Here is a 13,151-nt window from a genome sequence, read left to right as displayed (position 1 = left end):
CCTGGGCCCAATTTACTCGTCTCAAGACAGGTGTGGCTGCTTAAATCACACCACACCCACCCCACATGCCCCCGAAGCCTGCCCCCACCCCCAACCAAACAGAGCAAAAAGAGAAAAAGAGGAAAAAATGAAAAGAAACAATAAAATGCCTGGACTCTGAAACAGGGTTCCCGAACCTTAAATAAACAAAAGTGTCCAAAAATACAGTCCCCTTTCCAGGAGATTCGGAACCCCGGAACAGCATGGTCCATGGGCGACCTAGGGCAACGAAACAGACTACCCCCTCCTCCCCTCTGGAGCGTGGGGTGTAGGTGCAGGTGTAGCTGGGCTTGGCTGTTGGGGAGGCTGTTTGGAGAGGTGGCCTGGCTGCTGGGCTGCTGATGGTCGGAGCGGTGGCTGCTTGGAAGAGTAGCTCGCTGCAGGCGGACACCCTTGGTGGCCGCTGCGGCTGCTTCTCCCCCTGTCCTCTGCTGGCCATCTGCTGGCGGGTGGCTCCAGTGCGTCTTCGGCCAGCCCTTCTGTGTCGGGTCACTGTTCGGGCGCCAGTGTGGCGGTTCCTTGTATTACAGTACAAGTTATATCTGCACATTTGGGAGTGCCGCTTCCCAATGATCTCTGAATATGTTTGCTTCTGTGTCGTTTTCCATGGAATTAGTAATCCATCACATTGTGAAGTGGAAAATACACGCCCACAGGGACTGTGACGGAGGTTAAGTGTGACTGATCTTTTGTCCCAGCTAATATGCAACACACTCTAAATTTACAATTGAGGTGGCCATTGGCCCCTAGGCTACTCTTTGTGTGGGGACCCCTACTTACTCATCATGCTTAACCAGATTGAGGATGTCCTGTCTATCCAGAAAAATCACCACCACCACCACCCCACTGCCAAACCACAGCTGATCGCCGGGGGCGAGCTCTACCGCGTGCATCTGCCCGGCAGCGACCACAACAAACAAACTAAACATGACAACGATCACAAAACAAAAAATATACAATGCGTTCATAAGGGACGCATCAAAACCCCCTCTATCTCCGTCTCGCTCTCTCTCTCTCTCTCTCTCTCTTTGAGTGGATGGTGGCCACATGACCATATGACCCACATATTTACTCAATCAGCTGCTTAATGATTTAAATGTTTATCATGGGCCAATACGGGTCAAAGTGTGGTTGTTGGTTTTTCCTCTGAAGTAAATTTAAATAACTACAAATATTTTGGCCAATCGGGGGCCCTTGCACATGTGGGGAACCGAGGCTGCAGCCTAGACTAGCCTGTGCATTAATCCGCGCCTGCCTATGACTCTCCCTTTGTAGTAGGTAATCAGTATGTGAAAGTAAATAATCAATATCTAAGAGTGCAAAGGAATGTCAAGTCCCTGGCTTCCTCCGGTTGCTAGAGTGTGCAAACACCACATTGTCTTACCTCTACACATGGATGAGTAACAAAGGAATGTTGCATGGCCTTCACAGGGTGGAAAATAACAAGATCAATAACACAGAGGATGGTGCAACCTTCCTCTTACCCTGTGCATAGAGGGAGTCCTTCCCCTTCTTGTACTGGGTCACGTTGTGAGCATAGGTTGTATGAGAAAAGCACATGGGCAAAATGCTGCACAAAATAATGAGGCTATTTCTTTATACTGTAATATCATTAGGATTCATTGGTTATATAAACAATATGAAACATAGATTATTATGAATAAAGCATCAGCACTTGCATTGTTCTATCACAGTAGAAAGGGGAAAACGTTATTCATGCAGAGAGTAGAAAATAGTATAAGTTGTTCATGCAGAGTAGAAAATGGAATAAATTATTCATGCAAAGAGTGGATTTGGGAGTAAGTGTCCCAACTCCTAGGGTTCTGCCCCGACCAATCGGCTTCACCCCAATCAGCACTCTGACATCATACTGTAGGTCCTGTTCACACACGCGGTGCCAGATTGTCTAGTTACTTCCACCCAGCTTTCCAGTGTCTTTTTCTGTATCCTTGCCTGCCTGGCTCTGACCGTGTTCCCACATTCTGGATTCGGGATTTACCCTCCGCCTGCCCCTTTCCGATTGTTAGCCTTACGGACTGATTTCCTGGTTTTACATCCTCGCCTGTCTTTTTCCCTGTCTTTTGCCTGAGCCCCATTAAAGAACTGTTACGTCTACAGAACTCCATTGTGTCTGTGGTCATGCTGTTGGGTTCAAATCTGTGTCAGCTGTTACAATAAGTTATTCATCCAAAGAGTAGAAAAAGCAAAAATGTATTCATGCAAAGAGTAGAAAAAATAATAAGTTATTCATGCAAAGAGTAGAAAAGGGAATAATTTATTCATGCAAAGAGTAGAAAAAGGAATAATATATTCATGCACAGAGTAGAAAAATAAATAAGTTGTTTATGCAAAGAGTAAAAAAATAAGTAAGTTCTTTATGCAAAGAGTAGAAAATGGAATAGGTTGTTAATGCAAAGAGTAGAAAATGGAATAAGATGTTTATTCAAAGAGTAGAAAATGGAATAAGTTGTTTATGCAAAGAGTAGAAAATGAACAAGTTATTCATGCAAAGAGTAGAAAGGGGAATAAGCTACACATACTTAGACAATACTTACCTGCAATGCATTGTCAAATAAGACAGAATAAGAGATGATTTGTCCAAAAAGCAGTCTTAGATTCAGTTAAAAACGTTAAATTTAACTCTGCAGACGCCCACTTTAAGCCTCTGCATTCTGCCTTTTCAGATGGCCTAGCTGAATGTTCTCTCTCTCTCTCTCTCTCTCTCTCTCTCTCTCTCTCTCTCTCTCGCTCCGCTTCCTGTTTTAACTCAAAGAAGAGATGTGAGGCGGAGGGGAGGCTCCACATCTCTCTGGATATCAGCTCAGGGTTCTCAGGGTCTTCTAGGCATTTATCCATTTTTCATTATCAACGTTATCGATGGTAGTCTCTGCTCAGAGGCACTTGAGATGCTGCTGCTGCTGCTGCTGCCACAAGAAAACACTTCTGTTTGAGGCCTTGTCTGAAAGTCGCTTCTGTGAACTTGCACATAATAAATCCACAAACACACACCGATATGGGAAAAACAACACAAAATGGCTCAGAGAAAATGTCCTTGTCAAAATCCAAGTCCCCAGGTGATATTTTGGCGCGCTGTATGTCTCGTTCCATCGCCGCCGCTTGACATTTGATTCATCAAAATAAATATTTGTTTTGCTTTCTGAAAAGCATGAAGTCAAAATAATTTTAGCCACTTGACTTGAAGCTGAGAGCTGTTCTTTTTTTAAACAGCGAACAGTGTCGCTGTGTGTTGTGAAAGGTGCTTTAATTAAATGCATTCTTCTTCTTCGTTTTTTTTATTTTTTTTATTGTCATTATCAAAGTGCTCTGCTGAGAACTGTGACCGTCCTATTGAGTCACACTCATCAAAACCAAAAACAGAACAAAAGAGGAACGGCTAAAAAAAATCGACATAAAACCCGACTTCCTGGGAAAAGAAAACTTCAAAGTTGTCAGTACGCCATTTCTATTAAACCTATAAAGCCGTGGTCCGCGGTGGAACTTCAAAGACAAATCCTCAGCGGTATTTTTGCAGAGGTTAAAAAATCCGGGTTCAGAAATTCAAATTCCGGTCTGGGATTTTGGGTCCACCATGTGGATTTGCCAATCAGCATCGACCCAGAGGTCCAACTAGTGAGTGGAAGCAGCTGGATCGGTGCATGGCTGGAGCGAAATCATGGCAGGACTTTTATTTATCCTTTTTTTTTTTTTTTTACTTTCTGACCCGGAGTCAACCATCTGGGATTTGCTGATTAGTGCGACCCAGTGAAATCAGTTTCAGATCGCCTTATTTTCTGGACCTTTGTGGAAGCCGTCAACACATAGGCCAATGAAATAAAATAGGAACAATGATATACAGTATGTGCAGCATAAAATATAGAAACCAGGCACACAGCGCCGTAAAATAAAGACAGAAAATAAACTTTACTTGCTCTCTGGACCTGGAATCATCCGTCTCTGCGTATACAGCCTCAGTGTTTCACTCTCTCTTTACTGGGTCTTAAAAATGTAAGAGCAGATCAACCTTAGATCACCCTTCCATGGGATTTTTCTTATTTTATTTATTTTTTTAATATCAGGCAAGTGCCGAAAAACATTACCCTGCCCGGTGGAGGAGCCATGGATGTCTTTGACTGGGAGAGCGAAGAGGACCCTGTGGATATCAAGTCTTTCCAGGGTACGTGCGCCGAGCGGCTGAACCCCCAATCAAGTTTTTTTTTTCCGGGGCATAAATGTTTCATTACTTACCAAGCGCTACCGGCCTTGCAACACCGAAATGGGTTTATATCCGTTATTTTTTCTTCTTTTGTTTTTTTAAAGCACTTGAATGTATTCCAAAGTGCAACACATTCCGACGAGCGATAAACGAAAATGGAAATGAAATGAAAGAGGTGTTTTTCTCCAAATGAGAAGTGAATCGACGTTAAAGAGGCAGGTTGATGAATGAAACCGCCGGGGGAATAGAAAGTGATGCTGCACGTGTTCGTGCGTTTCCATCCACACACAGGGGAGGAGAGGAAGCTGATTCAGCCGACGTCGCTGCAGGACCCCAAACTGGAGAAGCTGAAGGGGGTACGAGGCCAAACGGCCGCGACACACCGGCGTTGCCAGATGGATGCCCGATAATTAACATATTTCTACGATGACTTTTGCCCTTTGATTAAAAAACAACAACAAATAAAACAACCTAAAAGTTAAGCTTGACAGGTCACAGTTTCAGGGTTTTCCCCTTCATATTAGTACGGATCTGATTTGGAACCAACCTTATTATTCATCCTAGGTCAGTAATGTATTACGGAAAACAGATCCTAGATCTGCCGTAAATGATCCAACCCCACCTTTGACACGGATTCATACACCTTGCAAAGGCAGTTCTGGTAGCGCCGCGGTCTGGATTTCAATGTACGATCGTCTGCCCTGAAATACGATATTTCTGGAGTCCTCGTACGATCATTTCGTTTTTCGCCGCCTGGCAACGCTGCGGTGACAGCGAGCATCCTCCTTTGAACGATCGCCAAAAAACCGCCGTCTCCTCGAGCGTGAAGTGGGCCGAGGATAATGGCTGCACAGGAAGGGCATCGCAGGGCCATATATATGTCTATGAACTCCCCGGAGAACATTAGCCGAGCCTGTTGCGAGGAGAGGCTCGGAAAGGATCAGTTTAAATTTTAATGAACATCTTTATCAGAGGTGATGGCAGACAGAGGAGAAAGACGAGAAATGGAGGAGATGGCTTTAAAAGAGGCTTGAAAGAAATACCATTTATTCAAAAATATTAAATATAAAAAATACATTTAAAATAGGGTTAGGGTACAAATACATTAAAAAAAAATGTGTATATATATATATATATATATATATATAAATTTATATAAATTAAATTAATATTAAAGATATTAAATATAGATATGTATATATAGGGCTACTGTCAAACGGGTACCAAAATGTAATTCATTCATTGTTTTGTTTTTTTTCAAACTAAATATTTGCAAATAACGTAAACCACTTAAAAAGCACAAAGAAGGGCTTGTGGTGAAGCTATAAAGGCAATTGAAAGTGAACCACACTGTGTCTGGTGGTCAGGTATTGGCGGATTGGATCAACAGCACCTTGAAACCCGATCACATCGTGGTGCAGAGTCTGGAGGAAGACCTGTTTGACGGACTGGTGCTTCATCATCTTCTGGGTGAGATCCAGTGCAGAATACACAGCAGACTTATATAGAAATGTGACACTGACATGCATAAAGACACGAGCACTTCATTTTTGTGTGTTCACAACCTTTTTTGGCCTATTTCCCTGTTTTTGAGTCTAAAAACACTCCTTATGTGCATAACAATTTCCATTTCTGCCAATATGCAAAACAAAGGGAAGTTAAATAAGAATCTTTCTTACAGCTTATTATATATTTCAAACCATATAACACATTTGTTTTGTAAAAATATATCAATCAAAACACAAGTCGTGCCCCTATGTGCAAATGAAGTGAACCCAAGTTTAAAGACCTCTACATTAATGTCTTGTATCTGAATTAAGCTACCAAAACTATCGCTTACCCACTATACCCAAACATCCACTTTTAGCAACATATGATCAACACTGATCTCTGACCTTCACCTGAACTCGCTCCCAATCAAAATGACTCTGACCTCGCTGTGCATTTCGGGATCTTCCAGCCCGGCTGGCCGGCGTCCACCTGCCCGTGGATGAGATCGCCTTGACCAGCGCTGCTCAGACCCACAAGCTGGAGCTGATCCTGGAGGAGCTGAACCCGAGACTCGGCCACGGGGACGAGGATCCTGCCAAGTGGAGCGTCAAGCGTGAGTCACGCTCCAAGCAAAAGGGCCGACAATGGAGGAGCCGACAATTGAGGGGAAAAAATGTGAAATGGTGCTCGTACGCTTTATGAGTCACGACAGGATTCGGTGCGGGCCTGGGGTGCCGCGTCGGCCGACGCCTACCGTGGAGTATAATTGTGGAGATGAAATTGCTGACGCTACAGGGAGCAGTGTTAATCATCAGTCGCTGGATATTATGTTGTTGTTTATCCAGCGCACAGAACGCTGCGAGGGGCTCTGCCACGCCAGCGCAGGCCTTCACTGTTCTCCTCTCTTTTGCTTGTCAGTCATCCACAACAAAGACCTTCTGGCCACGATCCATCTGCTGGTTGCCATGGTGAGGCATTTCCAGCCTGATCTGGCTTTGCCGCCAAATGTAAAGGTTGAGGTTGTTCTAGTGGAGGTAAGTTTAATTGGTATGTCTCTCGAAAAAACAAACCCCCGCCGCTGAAGGGCGTAGCCGGTTCGGAAAACGTGCTGGTTTTGACGCCCGAGCGTCGGGGCTCCGTCCCTTTTTCCCCCGACTTAAACCTTGAATATTCTCGGGGCCGATGTCGCTCTCTTCTTGTGTCGCACCCAGGTCAGTAAAAGCGGGATCAAATCGAACACGCAGAGCGAGTTCCTGACAGGAGAGGGGAGGTCAGTGCATTCCGATTCCGCGCATCTCCACAGGCGCCTTTAGCGGGGAATTCTGGATTGACTCCATCTGCCGCCTGTTTCAACAGCTGCGCCGGCACCGACTCCCCCGACGCCTCCGGCGGTGAGTAAGAGGGTTCAGGGTTGAGCCGATGTGAAACGGTTCGAAACGGCACGGCACGCCGACTTACGGGCTCCTCCGGCTTCTTCCCGTTGACAAAAGGAGGGGATCCCGTCGAGCGGCTGCTCAAGCTGGACGTCCACGAGGTCGACGCGGTGAAGAAGGTAAAGCGGCTTTTAAAGGAAAACTCTGGTATTTTCCTCCGTCTTAAACTGATCCAGTATTGAGAGCGATAGGGCAACCATGACCACGTTCCTTCTTTGCCGTTCCCGATGCCAGTCCCTCGGGGTCGACTCCCAATGTTCAAAAGATAAGGCTTAGATTACGAAAATACCGGCGTTTTCCTTAAATTCCCCAGCGGTTCCACACTTTTCAAGAGGGGCAACAAACAAGGACTAATTAAAGATGAAGCGATTGTCTCTGCGGCATATTCAGAGTCGACCCTGTTTGTCAACCCCTTTTCGTTTCCAGGCCATCTTGCACTTTGTCAACCGGAACATGTCTACGGTGGGTCTGCAGGTGGCTGATTTAGACAAACAGGTAAAAAAAAAAAAAAAGCCATATTTGGGCTGTTGTCTCCTTGTTGATGGACAGCTTTCCTTCACCTGTGCCTGGGTTCCTCTGGACGGAGCAGGAGGTCAGGTGCTTTCAGATCTTCTCCGTCTAGTTTTCAGACGGGGTGATTCTGCTGCTGCTGATTGGACAGCTGGAAGGCTTCTTCGTCCCGCTCCACGACTTCCATCTGACCCCCATCACTCACTCCGAGATGGTATTGACGTGCGACGCGATGGAGTCGTGCCCCGGTTGGAGAAAGTGTTTGTAACCAGCAAAGTTGCTGACTTCACTTCATTGGGAATCCGCCTGCATTGTGCGCCTATTGGATCCCGCACATCAAAAATGGGAATTTCACTTCTTTGGGGAAATCGTCTTCACTACATTGTACAGTTTTATAGAAGCTTTAAATGGCTGACATTTCATTTGGAAAATTTGAACGATATGGCGAGAAACCTACCTGAGGCCCTCTCCACATATTTTTGTCGAAGGCGCTTAATTTAGCTGTAATATATATATTTGTTAATTTCATGTTAAATTAATTTTCAAGTAACTTTTGCAAAAATATGAAAAAATATAAAAAAACATAAAAAAAAATATATTATAAATTATATTATACTATAAATTATATATCTAATGTATTTATATAAAAAAATATATATTTTTTTTACAATAATAAATCTGTATACAAATAAAAAAAAAAAAAAGGTGAGCTATCATCAGGATAAAGGTCAGGGGTAATGTAACTTGTGTGTGCTGATGACGAAATTTGAATCTGGTAACTTTTTATTTTCCAAATGAGTTGTTTACCAGGTGTCACATATGGTCTTGTGTCTGATATTTGATGAACTTTGACCCGTAGCTCCATAATGTTTCCTTGGCCTTGGACCTCCTCGCTGAGATGGGACTTCACGTGACCAGCATCAACCCACAAGGTGCGTGTTTTAACATGGGACACATTTGGTTTTTCACAACATCAAACTCAACTTGACACCCCACATTGTGGGGTTTACAGTAGCTCCATCCATTGTCTGACATAATAAAAGTAACTGATGCAATACTAAAATGTACATGAAACAGTTTCCTAATCTGTGATGTGGAGAATCCGCATTTTGATCAGTGATGTCATTTTTGAAAGATTCCTATTTGTCCTTAATCCATTGCCTATATGCCCAGATGAGAATTGTCCCTCATGAAATGAGTGGCACTGGCTCCAAAATAATAATAGAAAAAAAAGAAAATTCTTCACACTCTCTGCTGTTGTCGTGAGAATTTGGGGACCTCAAAAAACGTAACGAGAGCCCTTGTCAGGAGCGTTTATCTGCGCCGTGGACCGTTCACACATCAAGTAGAGAAAAGCCGGCGGGACGGAACCGGGGGTCGGGAGCTAATCTCCGAAAGGGGTGTGAATCCGACGGTGTTTTGGAGGGAGAGCTACCGTAGAATTGCTGTGGAATATGAATGAGCGCGGATATGAGGCTCGTGCCGGGAGCGCTGCTGCTGAGGATGATTGGCTGCGGTCCGAGGTCATCATCATTCATTTAGAGAGCGGCGAGGAGGCGCACGTCCTCGAGGGGAGACTGTCACTCTGTTGTCTATCATCGGCTGGATTAGACCTTCCTGCTTTTGCTACTGGCGTGGTGTGCGTGCGTCCGTCTTTGAAGACGGAGCCATATCCACAAGCCTCGCGGTATCGCAACTATCAGGCGGCTCCCGAAATGTTCTGATTAAATCTGTGCATCGTTTGAGTTCCTGTTCGTTCCTTCACCGGTGTCAATGTGAAATTATATCTAAACGGTGCGACGGAAGAAAGGGATAAGGAAACAAGGGTGAGTGAGTGAGTGAGTGAGTGAGTGATCGTGGTGGAAGAAGTACTCAGGCCTTTTACTGAAGTCAAAGTACACAAGATGACTCTAGTACTCAAGTACTCATCATATCCAGGGCCCTGATATAACACAGCCCATAATACGCATGGGCATGGCTCCGTTGGCCCTGTTGCCACCGCGACCCTCACCAGGATAAGCAGGCTAGATGCAGATGGGTGCTTAGGCAGATCCCATAAAAAAATTCTATATGTGATGTCATAGTACTTTACACAAATAAACGGGACTATGTTTAATGTAAGGGTAAAAAAATTATGTATTTGTTTTGATATATAGTGGAGTAAAAGTCTCCAAAACAGAATATACTAAAGTAAGCAAGACACTGGAAAAATGTACTTAAGTACAGTAACAAAGTATTTGTATTTACTTTCCACCACTGCTGACGTCCCCATGATTTAATGTGTGTGTTTAAAGTGTCGCCTAATTTTTCCTTTATCAGTCGTGGTGTGTAATTTAAGAATAGTCTTTGACGCGATAACTGTTAATGCAAGTAACTGCGCAATTAATTTAAGGAGGAACAAGTGGCTAATTCAATTGAGGGTTTTTTTTTTTTACCATCTTTTTAATTACCAACGTAATCGCTGTGATGGAATGGGGAACCCACGAACCGGAGGCCCGCCGCACGCGCGTGCATTAATGAGGTTAGTCAGAGCCGGAGTCGCTCACCGCGCCGCGTTAATTTAATTACCGCATAACCCAAGAAAAGGGCCATTTTTCTGGGTTGTCATCCTGCAAGGACACGGTGATTAGATTAGATTCCCATCTAATGTTATTGTTTCCTTTTTTTTAAAACCCCGAGATGTACGACCCGTTAAAACAGATTGTGGAATTAGAGCGTCAGCCACGGCTGTTACGTGAAAAGCACCAATTTATTACCTCTGACACCGAGGAGCTGATTATACAGAGCGTTATAACCCTAAACGGTCGCTTAACGGTTGCTGTGGATCTTTTTTTTTTTTTTTCTTTTCACAGATATCGTCTCTCAGGATTTCACTGCCACCTTGAAGGTCCTGTACGCGCTGTTCAACAAGCACAAAGGAAGCTGAGAGAGGGAATATAGTCTGAGAGATGTTCCATTTCCATGTCATCTATATCCATGTTGTCCTCTAATAAACGCCTCTGTTTTACAATCTGATGCACTCGTCATTCAGGTAATGCTTCAAAGGAAACAGAATGAATCCAGTATAAGTCTACATGGCAAAAGTTATGACGTGCAATCAGATAAACAGCCGCTTAGATTTTCTTTGAGTGTTTTTTTTTTTCCCCCCCTTTCAGGATGCAACTTTTTTTTAACTTAACCGCAAAAAACGCCACTACCTATAAGCAACGCAGAATGAAAGTTTCTTCCGATGGAAAATGTCTCAAATACTTTGAGAATTTTGAGATATCCGTACATAGGCCCCCCTCTGGACTGAAGAATTTTTTTTTTTTTAAGAAAATAATAAGCTGTCATGGTAAACCGGGATGTCCCTCTCAATGGACAGTCTTCCATGATAAGAGCACTCTAGAGGGAACTTTACAGGTTTTTTTCCCGTCGCAGGAGCGCTCTAGAGGGCTCTTTATACTGTGCTCTCTATTGTAGGTGCAGGTGGTTTGACAGATCCAGATGATGCCTTTCGCTTCTGCCGTCACAGGTTTGAGTCCTGATCTTTCTGTCCAAGTCACCGCTTTTGTTCCTTAAATCAGATGATCGGATGAGGCATCTTCCCTTGGTGAGACTCACGCCGAGTTCAGGCGACGTGATTCTGGCCTGATTTTCCGCTCGCCGACAGGTTTTTGCGAGATGGCCGAGCGAAGCCCCAGATGGGGGGAAAATCATAACGCGCTCCGCGGGGTGTGAAATTCTCGCGACGCGATCCGAACGGCCCCTGATGGCTTCGCAGGCGGCGGAGAGATATCAAGCAGGTTTAACATCTGGTCGTTTCGGGATCGACTCTGGAGCGACGCAACGAGCTTCCGCCAATGAGAGCAGACACAGAGTGAGGGGGAGCGAAGGAGAGACGGGGCGACCGGGAGTTCCCCGGAGCAGCAGTCAGAAACGCACCACACACCTATTTTACTATTCTCCTCTAGGTTTTTAATATTTTCTTATTCAAATTCAGCTTTTATTTTTTTCAGTGATCAAGAATTTAATTAAAGAATCCTCTCCCGCGCATGGTATCGCGTCAATTCTGGCGTGTGTTTTTGTGACAAAACGTCGTTTGGAGACCCGCAGACTCGTCGGGGATTCCTCCCGGTGAAGATCTTGTAATGTGTGACCCCCTGTCGCTGATCGGTCGTGTGGAGTGGAGCCACAGCGACTTCAAGATTCCCGATCACCAGACAGAAAGTTGTGTAGTGTGAACAGTAGAGCGATCTGACGCCTTTGAGAGTCGTGTCGTGTGGCCCGTGACATCAGCGGCTCAAAGATTTACGCCGCTGTATGGGGGTCTTGAGGGTTTGACGCCGGGTGAGCTTTTGAAAGGCGCCGCCCCGAGGACACATTTAAAAGCGCCCGGATGCCAGGGTGGAGCGTGAAGGCGACCCCCGGTGGTGTGACGGCGTTGACTCCCTCTCTGTCCTGGTGGCCGGATGGCGACGACAACAAATCCTGCTGCGGCGGATCTGGGGGGGGTACTCGGACCTCAATTTGAGTGTCACAAAATGATGTATGGCACATTATTATCATCATCATCATCATGTCTACAGTTGTTGTCCATCAGGCATTTTAAAAGTTCAGCCAGCCAGAGTTTTCTCTCAAAAACCCCAGAGCGTTGTTGTTCCCAGAGGCCCACAGCAGGATTTGTTGTGGAGAGGGATGTGTTCTGGGCCCGTGGCAACAACAACAACAACACCACCACAATCTCTTTGAGCCGATGACTCTTACTGAGGTTCGTCTTCTCATCGAAGAAGCCTCCGTTCTGAAGAATCGGGACTTGAATCTGTGACAGCAGCGCCGGGAGGGAGCGACCGAACCGTCACGCCAGGTGTCCTTCACGCTAGACCCTGCGTCTCTGGGCGCTTTGAAACACGGCGTCGGGGCGACATTGAACTGGGGGGATTGCTGCTTTGAGCCGAGTGCCTTATCACCTCAGACGGCAGCGCTGGAAGGCAACATCTGAACCATCGTGCTCGACAGGTCACGTTCACGCTCAGCCACAGTCTCCGGGCGCTTTTCAAACTCGCGCTTGTGTTGCCGGCTTTCAAAAGACCCGCCGGGCATTGAACCCTCAACCACCGAAGTTCTCATCCAACATCTTATCTCTTTGAGTCGATGTAATATATTAATAAATTATATTATGTATAATATTCATATTTTTTATTATATGCATTTTGCTTGTTGTATTTTTCTTTTAATGCAATTTTGTATATATACATGTATTAGCTTATCTTACCCTGTTTTCAATTAATTTCATTGTTTTAATTCTTGTGTTATACTGCTTTGTAATTGCATTTTTCTTGCTTGCTTTTCTTTTAATTGTTACTATTTGGTGGCCTTTTTTTTAAGTGCACCTATTATGCTCCTTTTCAACAGATATATGAGGTCTCTGAGGTGCCCAAAACATGTGTTTGAAGTTTGTTTCTGAAAATACCACTCAGATGATG

The 13,151-nt window shown here is 44.8% G+C and overlaps 1 protein-coding gene across 1 annotated transcript in view; it reads left to right on the top strand.

Moving 5' to 3' along the window:
• parvg (parvin, gamma) overlaps window positions 1–10,874 on the top strand; it is a 13,112-nt gene extending 2,238 nt beyond the window's left edge. The window contains exons 2-14 of the mRNA XM_080002999.1: window positions 4,116–4,213; window positions 4,544–4,608; window positions 5,620–5,722; window positions 6,213–6,356; window positions 6,662–6,777; window positions 6,955–7,013; window positions 7,100–7,134; window positions 7,234–7,295; window positions 7,603–7,671; window positions 7,799–7,900; window positions 8,546–8,618; window positions 10,539–10,717; window positions 10,842–10,874. Coding sequence (XP_079859125.1) covers window positions 4,156–4,213; window positions 4,544–4,608; window positions 5,620–5,722; window positions 6,213–6,356; window positions 6,662–6,777; window positions 6,955–7,013; window positions 7,100–7,134; window positions 7,234–7,295; window positions 7,603–7,671; window positions 7,799–7,900; window positions 8,546–8,618; window positions 10,539–10,612 — 960 coding nt within the window. The 5' untranslated portion in view covers window positions 4,116–4,155 and the 3' untranslated portion in view covers window positions 10,613–10,717; window positions 10,842–10,874. The remainder of the gene's footprint in view (window positions 1–4,115; window positions 4,214–4,543; window positions 4,609–5,619; window positions 5,723–6,212; window positions 6,357–6,661; window positions 6,778–6,954; window positions 7,014–7,099; window positions 7,135–7,233; window positions 7,296–7,602; window positions 7,672–7,798; window positions 7,901–8,545; window positions 8,619–10,538; window positions 10,718–10,841) is intronic.
• Window positions 10,875–13,151: the final 2,277 nt, after the last annotated feature.

The sequence above is a fragment of the Zeus faber genome (genome assembly GCF_960531495.2).
Source record: "Zeus faber genome assembly, chromosome: 6".
NCBI lineage: Eukaryota > Metazoa > Chordata > Actinopteri > Zeiformes > Zeidae > Zeus > Zeus faber.
This window is presented reverse-complemented; position numbering and strand designations above follow the sequence as displayed.